We start from the raw sequence: 20,397 nt of genomic DNA, 5'->3' as shown, positions 1-20,397 counted from the left end.
GCTGGGGCACCGATTGCAATGGGCACGCAGCCTTGGGCTCCTGGACAGGACCTCGACTGCGTTGTCATATAATCTGCCTCGAAGTTGTTGGCGGTATTGCTGGCTCTGAGTAGGTTTCGGCCTTTGATCCAGGGCAAGCACGTGTTAGTCCGGATGGACAACATGGCGACAGTAGCATATATAAATCGCCATGGCGGTTTATGCTCACGTCGTATGTTGCAACTCGCCCGCCATCTCCTCCTTCGGAGTCAATAGTGACTGAATTTGTTGTGGGCCACTCACATCCCAGGCAATCTAAACTGAGCAGCATTTGCGCTGTTGTGACAGGTGACACTGGAGTCGAGACTCCACCCCCAGGTGATTCAGGATACCTGGTGGTAAGTAACCTGCTGCTAACTATTTTTAAATATCTTCTTTCAATAAAAAAAATATTGGTTACAATAATCATGTCCTCTTGGGGTTTTTTTCTGGCGGTTGTAAAGGAAGCACTCCTCCCTTTACTTTGTTGCATCCAAGCCCTAGGGGATGTAACAAATGGGGCCTCGTCCTATGGTTTAATTTGTTTTTGACTTTTGTTTGTTTCACCCTTCGATTCGTAAGTATTCTTTACTGGTGAATATTTCTGGATTTTGTTCTCTGATTAGCAGTTTTTACTTGTGTAGGGTGAAAGTGTATTTTAATTATGAAATATAGCATTGATTTCTAATAATCTGATGATCACATTCACTTCAGGTTTTAATAATTCTAAATTAATTCTGATAGCAAGAATGTATGACTGTTCTGAAAGCATCAATTGAGCAGGCAAATATAGAAATTGTTAGGTGCTGGAGTCTTCAAAGTCAGAGTAACTTGTGTAGTGTTGTTGAATGTTGAGGCTGCTGCGTCTGAGTCAAACACATTGGCTGCAGCGAGGCTTCAGTCGGGGTGTCACCTGGAGTCACGAGGGTTGCTCCTCATCCACTTGTGGGTCTGAATACAGAGGACCTTATACTGCAGTCTGACCTAAAGAGCTTGTGTTGGAATTTCAATGCCAAGAATACTCTACACTAGTGTTGTCAAAAGTACCGACTTCGGTACCAAGTCGGTACTGAAATTTTAAAAATGTGACGCTTTGAGCGCTGTTGAGCGGAATCGTAAACACCTCTGATTGGCCATTGTGTTCTCGGCTCATCAGATATGTCTGTGATTGGCTACAATGATCAACGCACGGGAGCGTTTGAGAGTACACGGAAGTGTTTGAAAGTTTTTTAAAAACGGAGTGGGAGCTTTTGAAAGCACAAGCAGCCGTCTATCAGCGGACCGGTCCTGCTTTCAAACGCCCCGTGTGTATCTGTGCAAGCGCTGTGTGAAGAGCGCCATTGATGTATATTTACATGTTTTGAAGCTGATCATTGTAGCCAATCACAGACATATCCGATGAGCGAGAACACAATGGCCAATCAGAAGTGTTTACGATTCCGCTCAACAGCTCAAAGCGCCACATTTTTAAAATTTCAGTACCGACTTGGTACCGAAGTCGGTACTTTTGACAACACTACTCTACACAGCTTTTGCAATTCATGCAGCATGAGCTAAAATACAAACACTATAAAACTGTGTCCTAAATTTCATTCGTCAGACTTAAAGGCCAGTTGTAACACTCTGTTCGGGCGATGGAGGAGTCAGGAGACAATGACCCCCACCTCCTTCACTGGACACATTTCCTGGCTGTGTCCAGTTTCCCCGCAGCTCCAGCAGACCGGCCTGGGTCTTCCTTCTGCACTCGTGGGGGCGGGCTCGCCAACCTGGGGGGGATAGCGGAGAGAGACAGGGGGGTTTGAAGGGGCAGACAAGGGAAAGGGTCCTCTGGACCAGGGTCGGGGTCTGGGCGGGCCTCCCCACCTCCGAGGAGCCGGAATTGGGCTGGAATGAGGGGAACGGGGGGAAGGGGAGGGAACACAAGACACGGGGTGGCGAGAGAGAAGATACTGCCTCGCCTCCTCCTGGGAACACTGCCGTGTAGTCCTCTGCCAGCTGGATGGCTCCATCCAATGACGCCAGGTGGTGGCACTGGACCACTCAGACATGCCTTGGGGAAGTTGGGAGACGAACTGCTCCAGTACCACCATGTTGACCACTTCCCACCAACAGCCATTTACGGCATGCGTCACAGAGCTGCTGCGCAAAAGCGAACGGGTGGCTGTCCTTCCTGAAGCTCAAGGAGTGGTATAGCTGCTGAGTCTGTTCCGGGGTCCGACCAACCCGTTGCTGGATGGCCTTTTTGAGATGACTATAATCCTAGGAGGCTGGCGGCGGGGAGTTGTGCCGCCAGCTGCGCCTCCCCGGAAAGAAGGGGCAATAGGTGGGCCGCCAACTGATCGGGAGGCCACCTCCATACCTCCGCAGTTTTCTCAAACAGGTCGAGGAAGGCCCCTGGATCGTCGCTTGGCCCCATTTTCGTGAGGGCCAGTAGTGGGCCGGGCTCTGAGGAGGTTGTAGCGCCAGCCCCCTCCCTGGCGATCAGGCTCCGCAGCGCCTGCCGGTCCTCCGCTTGTGCCTGGAGCAGGGCTTGGAAGCGTTGTTCTTGCTCGTTGGCAATCCTCCAAGAGGGCATGGTGTTGTGTCTGCTGGATGTTGGTGAGGGCGTTGAGGACTACGTTGAGTGGTGAAGACTCCATAGCAGAGTTCTCCTCCAAACCCGTGCTCTCAGCAACACTGTAACAAGATACAGGTGTTAGGGTTAATAACTTACCGCTCTCTCCCTCCAGCAGACCGACACATGACCACGTCCCCACGCCACACCAGTTTAAAGAGATGAGAGTTCAGACATGACTTAAAAGTCTTCAATGATCACATTGCGCAGTGTCGCAAACTGTTTATCCAGAAAAGGGAAGCATATTACGGAAGCGTATTGCATTCACTTGAGAAAAAAAAATCTACTCTGTTTTTCTGAATTAACGACTTAATTATCTCAGAATTACGAGATAATTTTTCATGGAAAAAAGTTTTTGCTCTGTTTTTCTGAATTAACGACTTAATTATCTCAGAATTACGAGATAATTTTTCATGGAAAAAAAAGTTTTTGCTCTGTTTTTCTGAATTAACGACTTAATTATCTCAGAATTACTGAGATAATTTTTCATGGAAAAAAGTTTTTGCTCTGTTTTTCTGAATTAACTACTTAATTATCTCAGAATTACTGAGATAATTTTTCATGGAAAAAAGTTTTTGCTCTGTTTTTCTGAATTAACTGACTTAATTATCTCAGAATTACTGAGATAATTTTTCATGGAAAAAAAGTTTTTGCTCTGTTTTTCTGAATTAACGACTTAATTATCTCAGAATTACGAGATCATTTTTCATTAAAAAAAATATTGAGATCCCTCAAAATCCTGCCAGGAGCTCTATTTTAGCTGGATTGCTTGGAAGTAAACATGTCCCGCCTTTCAAGTTTAATCCGGTTTTATTTTACTTTGGGTCTGAGACAATTTATAGAGATATATTTTAAACTTGGCCATCAATACAAAGACATTACTGACATTTGTAATACTGTCATGGCTGAGACACGCTTTGATCTTCCACAGGACACTAATTACACGAGAACTACCGGAATTCTAGAACTACTAGAATGGCCATAGCGGTCATTCTGACCGTTCATACTAGACTGTACCAAAATGTCATGTCATATTTACATTCGAAACTTCTATTGAGGTTTTAGAATGAAGCTTCTAATGTCTGTCGTCATATTTTATGGCGTCATCACCCTAAAAATGTATTGAATAAAATACAATAATATGGATCAAATGGAGCGCCAAGCGAACGCAGATAGTCCTACATAATACTGATCTTTTTTATAATATATAATAGTGCTAGACTATATAAATACATAGGCCTATATATATATTATATATTAGCTGCTAGACTGCCCTGGAAGGTGCGTGCCTCGCTTTGTGTACAGCAAGTTTTTTCCACCACAGTGAAAATGTTTTCGAAAGTCTAAACGCCAACAAACATGGATTGAGTGCGAATATTTCGTTAGATAAAAACATGTTGTGAATTTTGGAAATTATTACATCTATCCTTTTTCAAAACATGTTGACTTTTGGACTTTACAACGCTCTGGATTTATTGGAAATTGGAAACAATCCTATGCAGCCACCACTGGAATCAAAATCCATGAATAAATGAATCTGTTATATTAATAATAAACACCAGGACACGAAATTTTAATTCTAATGAATGTGAAAATGTATTAGTTCATCGACAACCACAGAACTTGCTATTGTAGCTAATTACAGATACAAATTTGATTATTTATATTTATAAGGCCAAGTTTAAAATATATCTCTATAAATTGTCTCAGACCCAAAGTAAAATAAAACCGGATTAAACTTGAAAGGCGGGACATGTTTACTTCCATGCAATCCAGCTAAAATAGAGCTCCTGGCAGGATTTTGAGGGATCTCATTAATTCAGAAAAACAGAACAAAATATTTTTTTCCATGAAAAATTATCTCGTAATTCTGAGATAATTAAGTCGTTAATTCAGAAAAACAGAGCAAAAACTTTTTTTCCATGAAAAATTATCTCGTAATTCTGAGATAATTAAGTCGTTAATTCAGAAAAACAGAGTAGATTTTTTTTTCTCAAGTGAATGCAATACGCTTCCGTAGCATATGGCAAAAAACATGTCATAATAAAAGCACGATTCAAAATAAAATCTAGATGCCTGAAATTGAATACAAATATATTACAACTTCATAGTAAAATGTGATATTCTATATAATAATAATAATAATAATAATTAATCAAAGTATCACAAGCAAGACATCTGTTGAATAAAAATTTGGCAAAAAAAAAGTTTTATGTTGACTTGTTAAAATTTTTAAGAATTTATTGATTAGACACCATTTTGATGATGAAATTAAATCAAACTTTAAAAAAATGTTCTGGAAAGTTCTGGAAAATATTAATAATTATTAAATTATAATTATTTAAATAATTAAAAATAACTAAACTGGTGTGTTCAGTAGCACATTATCATATTAGCATGTTTTTGCAGAGAACCGTGAAATTTAACTGGTATTAGTGACAACACTAATGCTTACATGGAAAACGATTGAAAACAGCACAAGCAGACTCAATAAAATGTTCAGTTGAATAGCCCCTTGATCATGTGACATAGCACTAACTGAAGTTTCTCAGTGGTTACTCTCAAAAAGACGCTTTTCTTTTTAAGTTGATTTTAGGTGAATTTCCACTGTATTCAGTGTTGTTTGTTCTATGTGTTCATAAATATCCATCTACTGTTTTACTGTGTGAGAAACCACTCCAAATGATTAAGTGAGAAAGCGCTCTGAACAAATTGTACTGAATCACAAAGTTTGGCCTCTTGGGCCAATTTGACTTTTGGTAAAAAAAATTGGTCACCGCTAGTTCTTTTACACAGCCAACAGAAATACGGGACACACTTCTTGATTGATGAAATATTCAGGAGTAAATATTTCTAAGGCCAGTTGGAGCACTCAAGGTGCCACTGCTCCTGTTACACTTCTACCGCTTGTGATTTTGATATCAGTAAGCAAATTCAGTTAGTCCCACTGTTTAGAGAGACTGAGGATAATGCTTACTTTAACGTGTTTGAATGCATTGCTACTGCTTTACATTGGCCTAAAGAGATTTGGCCACTTTTACTCCAGTGTAAACTCATTGAAATAGCTCTGGAGGTTTGTGCTCCATTGCCCTTTGAAGATTGCCTCATTTATGATGTTTTTAAAGCTTCTGCTCTTAAAGCTTATGAATTAGTGCTGGAAGCTTCTCTCAAAAATTCCAAAATCATGTAAAAACAGCCAAACAGACCTTCATTGAGTTTGCCCCTGAAAAGGAAACTTTTTGATAAATGGTGCCAGTCCAGTAAGGAGAATACTTTTGTGAACATTTGAGAACTCTTGTTGCTTGACGATTTCAAGAATTACATGTAATTGCTGGACAAAATTTGGACACACTCACACGGGCCTCTGTCCGTGCTGATTAATTTGTTTTGATGCATACATTTTTTCATTTTGTCCACCCGTGAAGAAATTCCACAATTTAGCTTGGATAAAAGCTCAAAAGAGTCCAATCTTTCGAGTCAAAGTGAAATGCTGAAATGTTTTTATTGTTATCAGATTGGTCATCTCATTGCTGTCTGCCCAGCACTGAAAAATAAAAATTTGTCTCCCAAGAAGCAGTCAGCTGAAGAGTGTAGGTTTTGTTCATGTATTTAGTTCGCAGTCTTATTCAGAGAGGCATGAGTCTTGTGTGGATTCTGTGCGTAGACCTGAAAACCCATGTGATGTATTTCGCCACACTTTACCTCCCCTAGCTTGGGCAGGTGTGGTCTCCGCGGGGTCTTTTCCCCCTGAAAGAATAGGAGTTGGAAATGAAATAATTTTTTAGAGATTTAACATATTTTAATGAATTATCAAAGTTGGTTTAGAAAGGGGGCCTGGATAGATCAGAGAGTATTGACGCTGACTACCACCCCTGGAATCGTGAGTTCGAATCCAGGGTGTGCTGAGTGACTCCAGCCAGGTCTCCTAAGCAGCCAAATTGGCCCGGTTGCTAGGCAGATTAGAGTCACTTGGGGTAACCTTCTCGTGGTCGCGATTAGTTGTTCTTGCTCTCAATGGGGCACGTGGTAAGTTGTGCGTGGATAGCGGCGAGTAGCATGAGCCTCCAAATGCCTGTCTCTGCGGTGTCATACACAACGAGCCACATGATAAGATACACAGACTGGTGGTCTCAGAAGAGGAGGCAACTGAGACTTGTCCTCCGCCACCAAGATTGAGGTGAGTAACCACCATGTAACAGGATTATGTATTTAAAATACAAAATATAAGTAACTGTATTCCACTAAAGTTACAGTTTAAATCATTGGTAATTAGAATACAGTTACATTCAAAATGTATTTTGATTACTGAAGAGATTACTTTGCATTTTATTGTAATTTGTTTCATTTAATATTTAGTCCTTTCAGATGGAAAACAATTATACATATAAATGATGCGATCCAAAGTGCATTTGAACAGCGGTGAAACACTTTCTTATGATGTGTTACATTCATACGAGTAGACAGAGAAGTAGGTTTGAAGTAAGTTTGGAGCAGAAGAAATGGAAATTAACCTTGTGTAAATTGTCAGCTTTACACCAAGATAAAATGCTATTTCTAGCCATTTTACATGCACGTTACTAGAGGCGATCATATTTTTTTTATAATCAAGAAAATTCATGTTGGATCATAATAAATTTTTTTCTCAGTAAGACCTCTGATATTAGGCCAAAAATCCTATTCTTGATAAAAAAAAAAATGATATCTAAAAATCCTTAAAACAAGATCAATTTGATTGATCTTGTTTTAGAAACAACACTGCATACGATATTTCGTTTTTTTAGAGAATGTATTTTTAACATGTGAGTTTTGTCTTACTGTACTGGCAGAGTTTTTATAGTCAAAACAAGTGAAAAAAATCTACCAGTGCTGAAGAAGTAATCCAAAGTATTTAGAATATGTTGGATGACCTTGAGTAATCAACAGAATACATTACAAATTACATTTTACAGCATGTATTGTAGTTACAAAATTAACCCTCCCAACCATGGTAACTGCACCACTATGAGGACATACTAAGTAGTGGGAATTGGGCATTTTAAATTGGGAGAAAAGGGAATAAATAAATAATTGTTTTAGAAAAAGTAGATCGACATTAGATAATATTATAGCAATAGCACATGAAGTCAGAAGAGCTATGGCTAATAAGGAAAGTTGAATAGCAGTATTTATAGATATTGAGAAGGCTTACGATATGCTTTGGAGGGAGGTTCTGCTTGTCAAATTAACAAATTATGGCATTGGATGAAGAATGTATTGGTGGATAAATAATTTCTTACAAAAACGTACAATACAAGTTACGGTGGTAATACGTCATCTGATATTATTCATATAAGTTATGGGACCCCACAGGGAAGTGTGATAAGTCCAGTACTGTTTAATATTATGATTCATTATATTTTTGCAGATCTTGGTGAAGGTATTGGGACCACGCTGGTGATGGGGCACTTTGGGTGAAAGGAAAAAATTGATTGAATGTAATGAAAAAGCTACAGGGAGAATTAAAGAATGTGGAGAACTGGGCAATAAAATGGGGTTTTAAAATTTCTATTTCTAAGAGCAAAATATGTGCCAGTCTAGGAAAAATTTGAAGGTAATTTAACATTTAATGGTTCTCCAATTGAAAGAGTTGCCTGTTTTAAATATTTAGGAGTTTGGTTTGATCCCAAAGTAACCTGGAGAATACACATTAACAAAATAGTAAAAACAAACAAACAATTGAGTTATAATTACCATGCGTTTAACAGGCTACGAATGGGGGGCAGATAAGTGTACCATTTTGCTTTACTATCAAACTGTGATTAGGTCTATTTTATATTATGGGTGTCAAACTTATGGATCAGCTGCAGAATGTCATTTAAAGAAAGCCTGATGTAGTAAAGGCATATGCACATGAATATGTAGTGGTGATTTTTAAAGTACTCCTGGAACAATCCTGGAAGGATTTTAGTCCCAGGATGGCTACTGCCTAATGTAGATGTGGATTTTTCATACTTGATGATAAAGTAGATCTATATCCCAAAGAAATGGCTAATGATTATATATATACTAAATGGAATTCAATTGTTCAATTTTATACCAATGGATCCAAAGATCCTGATTGTAATCAGACTAGTTGTATATTTCTCATCTAAAATTAAGACATGATCTGTTTTTACAGCTGAAACGGTCGCCATTTTGTGGATGTTAGAATGGGCAGAGGACGTTAGATCAAACAGGATGGTTATTTGCCCTGACTCTTCTTTAGTTTTAACGTGTATACAGAAAAGACATCACACACTGCAAGGCCAGATCTGACTTTAGAACTGTTTTTAAGATTGCACTTGATTACTCGTTCAGACATTAGTTTTTCATGAGTACCTGCACATAATTCAGTTAAGGGCAGCGAAGAAGCAGATAAACTTACTAAAGACTCATTAAAACAAGAGAAAGTATGCATTAGAGTGGAATTGGTGAGAACTGAATTAAGAAGTAAACTATAGTGTCAGGTATTGGGATCCTATGACAGCAATAATGGGAAGAAGACAGTAGAGGGAGACATCTTTTCTCAATACAGCCACATGTTAAAACTCATGGTAGATTCATTTCAGGAAATAACCGATTCCAAGTATTGTTGACCAGACTTAGGTTTGGCCGTTGCAGATTGAAAGCAAATCTTTATATTATAGGAAAACATCCGGATGGATTATGTGACGTCCTGTTGGTGGCGGTAATGAGTTCAATCTGCCATAAAACTCGATGAAAGAAGAATTTGAGCGCTCTTTCGGTACGTGTTCAATGTGTTTAAATTCATTTGTGACTTTATATTTGTTTTAATGTGTTTGTATTTTTATGTGGCGTTTTAATGATCGTAATCGAAGTTTATTATCGTCGTATGTGTCGGATTTGTGACGAACATGTTCAAATATTCAGTTTCAGAAGAAACAAAATTCTCATGATGGTTAATCTATAGTAAAACACACTGTAAAAAATAAACTATACTGTAGTACAAACATATTTTTTTTCTTTTTTTATCTGAAACATGGTTTATTAAAGTAATTTTGTAGGCTGTAGTAATCATAGTTTTGGTGGAAACAAAGGTTTTACTATAGTAAATATGAGGTTTGTTTTAGTTTTTTTGGTGAAACTATGGTTTGGATACAGTATAATATGTTACCATGATTCTACTATAGATTAATTAACTACCATGGATAGTCTTGTGGTTACTAAAGTTTTACTACATATATACAACGAACAGTAACCACAGTTAAACTATGTTAATTGCAGTAAAATCATAATAATGACACACACAAAATATTTTAAACATAGTTTTCATTTCCCTGTATTGCTGTGGTTTCACAACGGATATAATGGTTAAAATATGGTTACTGTAGTAAAATAATGGATAATTTATTGCAGGTGGAACATAAAACAATTTCAGAAAATAAAAAGTCCCGTCCTGTCCTCGAAGAGGCTCCACAGAAATCTGAGAATATCATGATTCATTTCTGATATGTGATCTTGTTAAATTCAGTGGCTGATTGTAAATAAGAAACGTGAAGGTGAGAATATGTTGTATCCTTTTTAGGTTAATTTCAGGGTTTTCCTTGATCAAAAAAGTAGTATTTGTCTTGGGTCCTCATATTCTCACAAACAGCCCTGTATATATAAATAATAATCAAATGAAGAAAGTTTTTGCATTAGTAGGATTGGGTCAAGTGCTCGTGAAAGAGATGCATCTTTAGATGTTTATTGAAGGTGGCTAAAGAATCAGCTGCTCAGGTGGGGTTTGGCGGGTTGTTCCACCATCAAGCGACAGTTGAAGTGAAGATCCGGGAAAGTGATTTTGTGCCCATGTCAGATGGCACAATGAGGCGCCGCTCACCCGCTGATCTTTAGCTTGTGGATGGCACATTGACTTGAAGTAGTGAGTGTAGATTGGGGGGTGTGGAAATAGCAGAGCCAGTTGTTGTATATAATATTTACATTGGATATTCAAATTATTACTCAGTAGAAATCAAATGGGTCACTCAATTTTTGTGGTCGAGTGACTGTGATGCTTGTGTGACACTCCATGAAAACAAGTTTCAAAAGAGAAGCATATTTAGGGCTTATGAAGCGGGAACACAAGATGAAAATCACTGAACTGATCTTTTTTATTTTGATCAATGTCAGTCCATTATATCATTATTTCTTTTATGAGAGATGCATGTTGTTTTTCTCTCTTTGTGTTTTAATGATCGTAATAGAAGATTATCGCTAAATGTGGCAGTTTTGTGACGGACGCATTCAAACATTCAGTTTCAGGAGAAACAAGCAAAAACATCTGAATATCATGTTTAATTTCTGATATATGAGCTTGTTGAATCCATTGGATGTTTGTAAATGAGTTAAATTAAGGTGATTATATGTTGAAAATAGGTTGCTTTTGGGTAATATCCAACGATAATTCTGCTCTCATGAAAATTAACCTAAACAAAAAGCACACAATTATATTTATACCATCTCAGAAACCATTATTTCATCAATTTTGTTCTTGTGTATAATCCTATAATAATCTTTTTTAAGTCTGATGAATGTCAGTTTATTATAATGATGATGTTTTTGTGTTCAGATGTTCATCATGAGAGATCAGGTGGATGTGATCTGCTGTAAATCAGTAGGAACTGATCTGTCCATGCTGGATATTGATGATTTCATCACAGAAATCTCTCAGCTGAAGAAAGAGGTGACGTCACTGAAGACAAAACTGATGGAGAGAGACGACAGGTTACAGGTTAAACATTCATTTCATCCTTAAAGTTGAGATTGTAAGCTTTTAAATGATGTGATATGATGAACGGTACAGATGTGATTGTGTTGTGTTTGTCAGTAGCTGGAAAAGGTTTCCTGTCAATCTTCAGTGTGTGTGACTGATGGGACCGCCACAGAATGTCAGGATTCAGTGTGGAGCGGCAGAGATCAGTCCACACCACAGCGACTGCTGGACAAACTCTCTGAACAGAGATCCAGAGACACACAGGACTCACAGCTCACTTTACTCTGTTCTACTGACGGTAATCAGGGTGATCAAACCTCCACAGAGTCTCTGACTTCTGTCTGTAACACTGGAGAACAGCAGATGCTGCAGACACCAGCGAAGATGAAGATGTGTTCAGTAAAGCTGCTGGACTGCAGGAAACTGATGAAGATGAGAGAAACCACAGTAGAGGAACAACACGGTGAAGATGAGGATGATGATGTTCAAACCTCAACAGGGTCTCTGGCTTCTGGCTGTAATGCTGGAGATCAGCAGATGATGGAGACACCAGTTAAGATGGAAGTAAAGCAGGAGGAGATAAATGAAGAAATCACAGCAGAGGAAGATCAGAGGGATGATGATTTTATTTATTCAGGTATGTTTCTTCCTGTAATGTTTTAAATGTTTATGACAATCAACCTTCATGTTAGAATCTGTTATAAGAAAGACAGTTACACACAAATTTGCATTAAAAAGTTTTTATTGTCGTTTATGAAGTGCTCGGTTGTATTTTTGTTTTTTTGTAATTCCACAGATATATTAACAATAAAATAGAAAAATAAATTTTTGAGCAGGGAAACTAATGAACAAAACCCCTTTTAAATTGTTTGTTTAGGTCTATATTTTACCCTATTATAGTGCTATACACTGATGAGCCAAAACATTATGATAACGCTGATCATCTCCTAACAAGGCCACATGTCACGGTCTGGGTAGATTAGATGGTAAGCAAACAATCAGTTCTCGTTGTCAATGTGTTGAATGTAGGAGAAATGGGAAGGCGAATTTAACAAGGGCTAAATTGTCATGACCAGACGACTGGGTCAGAGCATCTCTGAAAAGGCAAGGCTTGTGGTGTGCTCCCGGTCAGCAGTGCTGAGTATCAACCGACATTGGTCCTAGGAGGGACAAACCACAAACTGGCAACAAGGTGTTGGGCAGTTATTAGACTTGACATGATATAATTTTTAATGCCCTCTTTGGGGCACTGGAAGGTGTCCGGCTGGAAGGCCGTTACTGTGCAGTACGGTGTCAGAGCCAAAGCTTCGAATTTAGACCAATTGAGAAATTGGAAAAGGTATTAATAATTCTGTGAAGGAAAAGCATACATCTAGTGGGGTCAGAGACCATTAATAAAATATCATCTGCGTAAAGCAAAAGCTTATGCGCCACACCTCCCACCACCACCCCTGAAAAATCATCTTCCTTTCTGTTCGTGGCTGCTAATGGTTCCAGGGCAAGACAATAATGGGGAAAGAGGGCAATCCTGCCGAGTGCCCCTATCCAAAGTAAAATAATCTGAAATGAATCCATTTGTTTGTGCCACCGCTAGCGGATGTCTATCAAGTTACTTAATCCATCCAATAAAAGTGTTCCCGAACCCTTATATTTCCAAAATCTTAAAATGATGATCCCATTCTACCATATCAAATGCCTTTTTGGCATCAAGTGAGATGGCAGCAACCGGAGATTGATAATTCACTACTGACCACATGATATTGATGAAATGCCTAATGTTATCAGAAGAGCTGTGGCCCCGAATAAACCCCACCTGATCTATATGTATAAGAGATATCATAACTTAATCGGTTAGCCAGAATCTTTGACAAAATTTTAACGTCTAGCCTGATCAGGGAAACTGGATGTAACTCTTGCACTCACTTGGATCTTTGTCCTTTTAAGAATCAGACTGCTCGGGCCTGCGTCATGGTTGGTGGAAGCTTTCCAATCTTTAATGATTCCTTTTTAAACTTCTAACAAAAGTGGAGCCAGTTCTGTAGCATAAGATCTAAACAATTCAGCAACAATGTCGTCTGGTTCCGGAGCCTTGCCTGTAGGCAAGGCCTTAATTACCTCACCAAGTTCCTCCAGGGTTATCTCAGAATCAAGAGAATGTTTTAGCTCAGTCGTCAGTTTAGGTAGTTCTAATGATTCCATAAAGTTTTTAATATCTTCATCAGTAGACGAAGACGTGAAACTATAAAGATCTAGATAGAATTCTTTAAAAGCATTATGAATATCAATGGCCGAGGTAAATATTTCACCACCAGCATATTTCACTGAGGGAATGGTTGAAAAAGACTCTCTGCTTTATGTATCTAGCCAAACACTTCCCTGCTTTTTCCCAAACTCAAAGTATGACTGTCTTGCCCTGAATACCCACAACTCCAACTTCTGCAACAAAATAGTATTATATCTGTATTTCAAACAGGTCAATTCTCTCTGATGACATTCGGTTCTTCAGGTCTGCTTCATCACTTTTAATATTCAGTCCCTTCCAACTCCACAAGTTCTCGTGCTTTGGATTTTTTTGGTGAATGTGGCATACTGTATGATCCAGCCCCTAAGAACCGCCTTAAGTGCCTCAGAAGCTCACTGAGTATACTGAGGACCAGTTGGTCTCCATATATACATTGATTTCAGCCATTAACATTTGTTGAAATTCCGGATTCTGCAAAAGGGATACATTAAAGCGCCAACTATATGATTTTTCTTTTCTCTGTATGTGGCAACACTTCTAAACTCACCAGTGTGTGATCTGAGACTAAGATGTTTCCAATTGAGCAATCCACAACAGATGAAATGAGGGACTTAAATTATATTTTAAAAAATCTATTCTATAAAATATCTTATGGACTGGTGAAAAAAAATGTATAGTCCCTACCAGATATATCTGCAAGACCCAGATTTGTACACCTGTGAATCGTCAGTGTTGCTCTAGGAGGCTTACACACTTTTACTTCACTATGACCAAGGACTGAGTCCATCAAAATATTAAAGCCTCCTCACAATATTATATTAAGAGGGTTGCCAGCGGCTTGCATCATCCCTTCAAGATATATAAAAAAGCCCTGATCATCAGCGTTAGGTGTGTAAATATTAGCCAATATCAACCTTTGCCCCTGAATTTCTGCTAAAACAACATTGACTCTAACTAATTAGGGGTCAAGCCCTGAAGGGACGAAGACTCTTATTGTTTTTGTTAGTTTTCTTATTATTATTCTACTCATGAGTCTCTGGTAGCCCATAGAACCGCTTGCGGGAAAGTTATGAAATTTGGCACTCAGAAAGTGGACAGTCTGATGTTTTCCCACAGCAAATTTGGCATCTCTACCTCAAACCATCTAGCGCCACCAACTGCCCAAATTTACACTCACGTTTATGTTTATTACTTAGGAACTGTGAGTCCTAGAAACAAAATGTTCCTCTTCCTTGGCTCAAGACAATTCGATTGCACACTATGACGTCATTTTCCGTCATGAAAATTATTCTGCCATTTTGAATTTTCTGAAAAACCTACTGGCTTGCATCATCTAGGGCAGGGGTGGGGAACCTTTTTTTCCATTAAGGGCAATTTGAGTATTTATGAAATTATTTGCGGGCCATACAGTTGCTTGCAATTTCTGATTGTGGGTTGAAATTAATGTACGCGTTACCTCCTCAAACACCAAAAACACTAAAAGGTCTGTCTATTATACAATATTTTGTGTTGTTCAGTGACGGGCCGTGCATTAAAATTCTAGGCATTCAGTGTGATTCATGCCATTAAGAAAACACAGTTTCACAATGAATGACACCCTATGCCTTTGAGCATCATACATTATGTTGCAGCTAGCTAATAATAACATTGACATTTAAAAAAACGTCCATGCATGAAAGCCAAAACTTGAAACAACACTCAAGCACTTAATGCTCAAGCAAGCCTAATTTTAACTGCAGCATGACTGTTTTGTTAAATTGAAGTCTCCCGAACAGACATTAAAAAATCATGATTTTTCATATTACTCTACCAAGGTGGTCTATAATACCTGGAAAATCTATCTAATAATATTTGCGATTGAAATCTAAATCTACGAAAAAGATAAAGAGATTATAATGTTTTATACGCCTGTTTCTGCAGGCGTTTGTTAAACAAGCTTTAATATCATTGTAAGGGTTAGAAGGGAAGGAGGACATGGAAGGTGGGTTGCTCCACTCAGGTAACACTCACTTTTTACTAGGGATGCACCGAAATTAAAATTCTGGGCCGAAACTGAAACCGAAAATCCAGGATGCACTTGGTCGAAAACCGAAATCGAAATTTACTTTTTTTTTTTTTTTTTTTACCTATTTAAGTATATACACAAATATATATATACATATATACAATTATACACAAATAATATATATACAATTATACACAAATATTTTTTGTTTATAATTGTATTAACATTATACTTTTTCATTAATTTCATGAATTTAATGAATCTGAATTGAAAAACTACAAACCAATAAAATAAATCACACTTTTATTGAAAGTAACACCAAAGTTGGACAAAAAATATATTAAAACGTTAAATATTATTCTTCATTCAGTTCTGTAAAAATCAAATTTTACAGATTTTATTAACAATTATCCAAATAATGTAAAGTTTTAGAAAACTATTTTATGCAAAACAACAGTCAAGTAATGAACTTAGCTAACATCTTTCAAAAAGTTTAAATATGCAACAGTAATTTTAATTAAAACAACAGGCAGAACACAGAATGGCAGAGGGCCTCTATTCCACTGATCTATATATATCTATAATATATAATTATATATATAGATCAGTGCTCTATTCTGTTTATGTAAACGTATGTAGGCCTACATTTTAAGTGAAAATTATTGTGCAAAACAACAGTGCAAAACAGCAGTAATTGAACTAAATCCAACCTCAGCTGTAAACGACAGATGTATCCTCAAGTGAAGAACAAGTGTAATGTAATTGCTATTCACATCATATTGGACCGATTTCTATTTAACTACAAGTGACAGGTTTCTCTTCAAGAACAAAAGTTACTAAATTTTCTGACAGTCTCTCCTGTCAGAAAGCTCATCAAGAACATGAGATGCTGCACTGAACAGTCTCTCACTATCTGTGCTGGTGCTTGGGCAGATAAATACCTGTGCGCAATCCACGCAAGCAAAGGAAAGCGGTCCATAGTGAAGGGGATTTATGCGACCGTAGCGAAGGGGATTGTCGCTTCTGGCGTAGTTCCGCTAGATACGTCTCAAGTTGTGGTGTAGCTGCGCTAGTTGTGGCACTGCTGTGGATCGGGGCGCTTTCCTGTAGAATCTCTTGCTGTAATCTGTGTGTGTGTATATATATATATATATATATATATATATATATATATATATATATATATATATATAAATATCTTGAAAGTTCTGCTGAACAAACACTGCAGATCGCAAATGTGATGTCCTTATCAGAAACTTTGAAGAATTTCCACACTGCTGACATGATCGGCCTTTGTTTGATAGCGCCGTGATAAGGGCTAGATCGATCCAGAGTGAAATCTGAGCACTGAGGGGCGGGGCGAGGAGGTATATATTTACCTTTTTTCTCTTTCGGCCGAAAACCGAAAGTGCCATTTTTGGCCGAAAATTTTCGGCGGCCGAAATTTCGGTGCATCCCTACTTTTTACTGAACACACTGCACCGCTTACAGCTTCACAATAATGACTCGAAGTAACAAATCTTCAGCGTCACAATAACAGTCCTACAGTTTCACAATCAAATCTGTTCAGGACCCAGAATCTCTCTGCCTTCTGCTGGTGGCGTGGGTGGTTTTATCCGCCCACGCTCACTGGAATTAGAGACAGGTGTTAGTCCCCTTACCGCTTTCTCTCTCTCCTGACGGGCACTTGACTAACTAATTTATCGATATACTTAAGAAAGTGAATGTTTATCACTTACTTTGTATATCTCCCTGAATGTGGACATGTTTGTATGACATCATGCACCTGCATCTCGGCAAAATCGGAATTGAGAATTACTGCAGCCTACAAGTTGTAATTCTGAATTCAAGATGCATTCCATTGCACTTTTCCGAGTAGGAAGTTGTAAAATCCGACTTTCCGAGTTGAATAGAACGCAGCACTACTGTTCAAAACTTGATCTGACACTGACTGCTCAAGCAGCCTAATTTACACTTAGAAAACTCCTGATGTTGCTATAACAATTCAAAAAGCACTTACCAATTTACTTAAAGTGAAAATCAGCAGTTGTCACACTTCGCTTGTAAGCATCAAGGAATAAATTCTGACTAGATAAACTTTACATTTTTCTCTATTTGTTTGTAGATTATGGAAAGTGATTAAAAAATAAATAGGTGATTGAGAAGGAAAGGATGAAAAATATTGATTTATTTGGCATGTTAGGCCAGCATATCTCATGCTCATGCTCAGGAATTCTTTTATCATTTACGATTATCCAAATCCTCCAGTTTTTCCCAAATGCATTCCAAATCTCCCTTGGTCGCTAGCGGATTAGCAGCTGCTTCCCTCTACGATAACTCCAGATCATTTCTCGATGTCTGACAATATTGTAAATAACTCCAAGAATTTAGTCTCCACGGAAGTGATCGATTGACGTATCACAGCAAGATCCTGTCTGCAACGACCTTCGTCAGCATTGCTGACACATTCATCAATTCACGGCAGATTTCTTTCAGTTCACTGTCCGACTTAAGTCCAGGGCTTCTGGCCTGTTTCTCAGGGAATCAGCTTGAGCACGTAAGTGTCTTTTAATGTCTCCAGAGCCTGAGGATTTTGACCTTTTTGACATATTGGCTTCCTAGAACAGTTAAGAATCAGGGTGTATCAGATCTCACTGGGTTATGACACAAATAGTATTAAAACTAGCAAAGTGCACTGAGCTCGCCGTTCACACTTCCGCTCCTCGCATGGCTTCACGTGACCATCTTAAAACAAATTTTTTATCCACTCCACAGATTTCATATTAGCAAACTGTAGTTCCCTTACGACTCTGTACACACGACATTGCGTAGCAATGCATTTGGGGAATACCTTCTTATACGACCTAGTTGAAGTCTCTCTATAATGATGCAAATATTTTAATATTGGCTATGGTGTTTGAGCCCCGGCTGTTTTGGCGTAAAACACAATTTCTTCAGAATTTCTTCCTTCATAACGTGATCATGTCTTGTCTTGAAGCCCTCCACCTTCTTTGTCGATATACACGAGACAGCAGGTGGAATCTTGGCGGGAAGGCTTTCCACTCCCCTGCAGTGCTTTGGTGAACATCACACCGCCTCGCCGATTGACGATTCGCTGGTGAACTGGCCTCAGCATCCTGATTCCCCGCTGCACTTCTGCAGGGCTTGTGGATCCTTAAAAAGCAATTGTATATTGTGTGATATAAATATATTTTAATATTATCTAAAAGAGTCACTTACTTGTTTGCGTCTTTTAAAGATGTCGTTCCATAAGCGTTTCTTGTACGCTTTATCCTGCTGTCAAATCAGCGTAAGAGGTGCGTTTTCTGTCTGAGCCTTGCCCACGCAGAGACGGCTCTCATGGAGACAGACTGTCCTCACTTTGAGGGCATGAGTCTCAAGATGCCCTAACTTATACCATCAATTCTGGCCAATAACTAAATATCATGATAGTTACCTACACAATATTAGGCAGTGTGTGTGTGTGCGCATAAATATATATATATATATACACACTCACCTAAAGGATTACTAGGAACACCATACTAATACTGTGTTTGATCCCCTTTCGCCTTCAGAACTGCCTTAATTCTACGTGGCATTGATTCAACAAGGTGCTGAAAGCATTCTTTAGAAATGTTGGCCCATATTGATAGGATAGCATCTTGCAGTTGATGGAGATTTGTGGGATGCACATCCAGGGCACGAAGCTCCCGTTCCACCACATCCCAAAGAGGCTCTATTGGGTTGAGATCTGGTGACTGTGGGGGCCATTTTAGTACAGTGAACTCATTGTCATGTTCAAGAAACCAATTTGAAATGATTCGAGCTTTGTGACATGGTGCATTATCCTGCTGGAAGTAGCCATCAGAGGATGGGTACATGGTGGTCATAAAGGGATGGACATGGTCAGAAACAATGCTCAGGTAGGCCGTGGCATTTAAACGATGCCCAATTGGCACTAAGGGGCCTAAAGTGTGCCAAGAAAACATCCCCCACACCATTACACCACCACCACCAGCCTGCACAGTGGTAACAAGGCATGATGGATCCATGTTCTCATTCTGTTTACGCCAAATTCTGACTCTACCATCTGAATGTCTCAACAGAAATCGAGACTCATCAGACCAGGCAACATTTTTCCAGTCTTCAACTGTCCAATTTTGGTGAGCTCTTGCAAATTGTAGCCTCTTTTTCCTATTTGTAGTGGAGATGAGTGGTACCCGGTGGGGTCTTCTGCTGTTGTAGCCCATCCGCCTCAAGGTTGTGCATGTTGTGGCTTCACAAATGCTTTGCTGCATACCTCGGTTGTAACAAGTGGTTATTTCAGGCAAAGTTGTTCTTCTGTCAGCTTGAATCAGTCGGCCCATTCTCCTCTGACCTCTAGCATCAACAAGGCATTTTCGCCCACAGGACTGCTGCATACTGGATGTTTTTCCCTTTTCACACCATTCTTTGTAAACCCTAGAAATGGTTGTGCGTGAAAATCCCAGTAACTGAGCAGATTGTGAAATACTCCAGATTGCACTAACAACCATGCCATGCTCAAAATTGCTTAAATCACCTTTCTTTCCCATTCTGACATTCAGTTTGGAGTTCAGGAGATTGTCTTGACCAGGACCACACCCCTAAATGCATTGAAGCAACTGCCATGTGATTGGTTGATTAGATAATTGCATTAATGAGAAATTGAACAGGTGTTCCTAATAATCCTTTAGGGGAGTGTATATATATATATATATACACACACACACACACACACACACACACACACACACACACAC

At 38.7% G+C, this 20,397-nt stretch overlaps 1 protein-coding gene across 8 annotated transcripts in view; it reads left to right on the top strand.

The window, feature by feature from the left end:
- Window positions 1-20,397, top strand: part of LOC127618560 (zinc finger protein 501-like) — a 346,529-nt gene that overhangs the window by 241,534 nt on the left and 84,598 nt on the right. Inside the window, exon 1 of one of the 8 annotated variants that reach the window (XM_052091087.1) lies at window positions 11,692-12,003. The exons of the other annotated variants lie outside the window; for them this stretch is intronic. Coding sequence (XP_051947047.1) covers window positions 11,730-12,003 — 274 coding nt within the window. The 5' untranslated portion in view covers window positions 11,692-11,729. Of the gene's footprint in view, window positions 1-11,691; window positions 12,004-20,397 lie in introns of those variants that run through there. 8 annotated transcript variants of the gene reach the window in all.

Source organism: Xyrauchen texanus, chromosome 25, assembly GCF_025860055.1.
Source record: "Xyrauchen texanus isolate HMW12.3.18 chromosome 25, RBS_HiC_50CHRs, whole genome shotgun sequence".
NCBI classification, from domain to species: domain Eukaryota; kingdom Metazoa; phylum Chordata; class Actinopteri; order Cypriniformes; family Catostomidae; genus Xyrauchen; species Xyrauchen texanus.
Note: the sequence above shows the minus strand (reverse complement) of the source record. Positions and strands in the feature narration are given on the sequence as shown.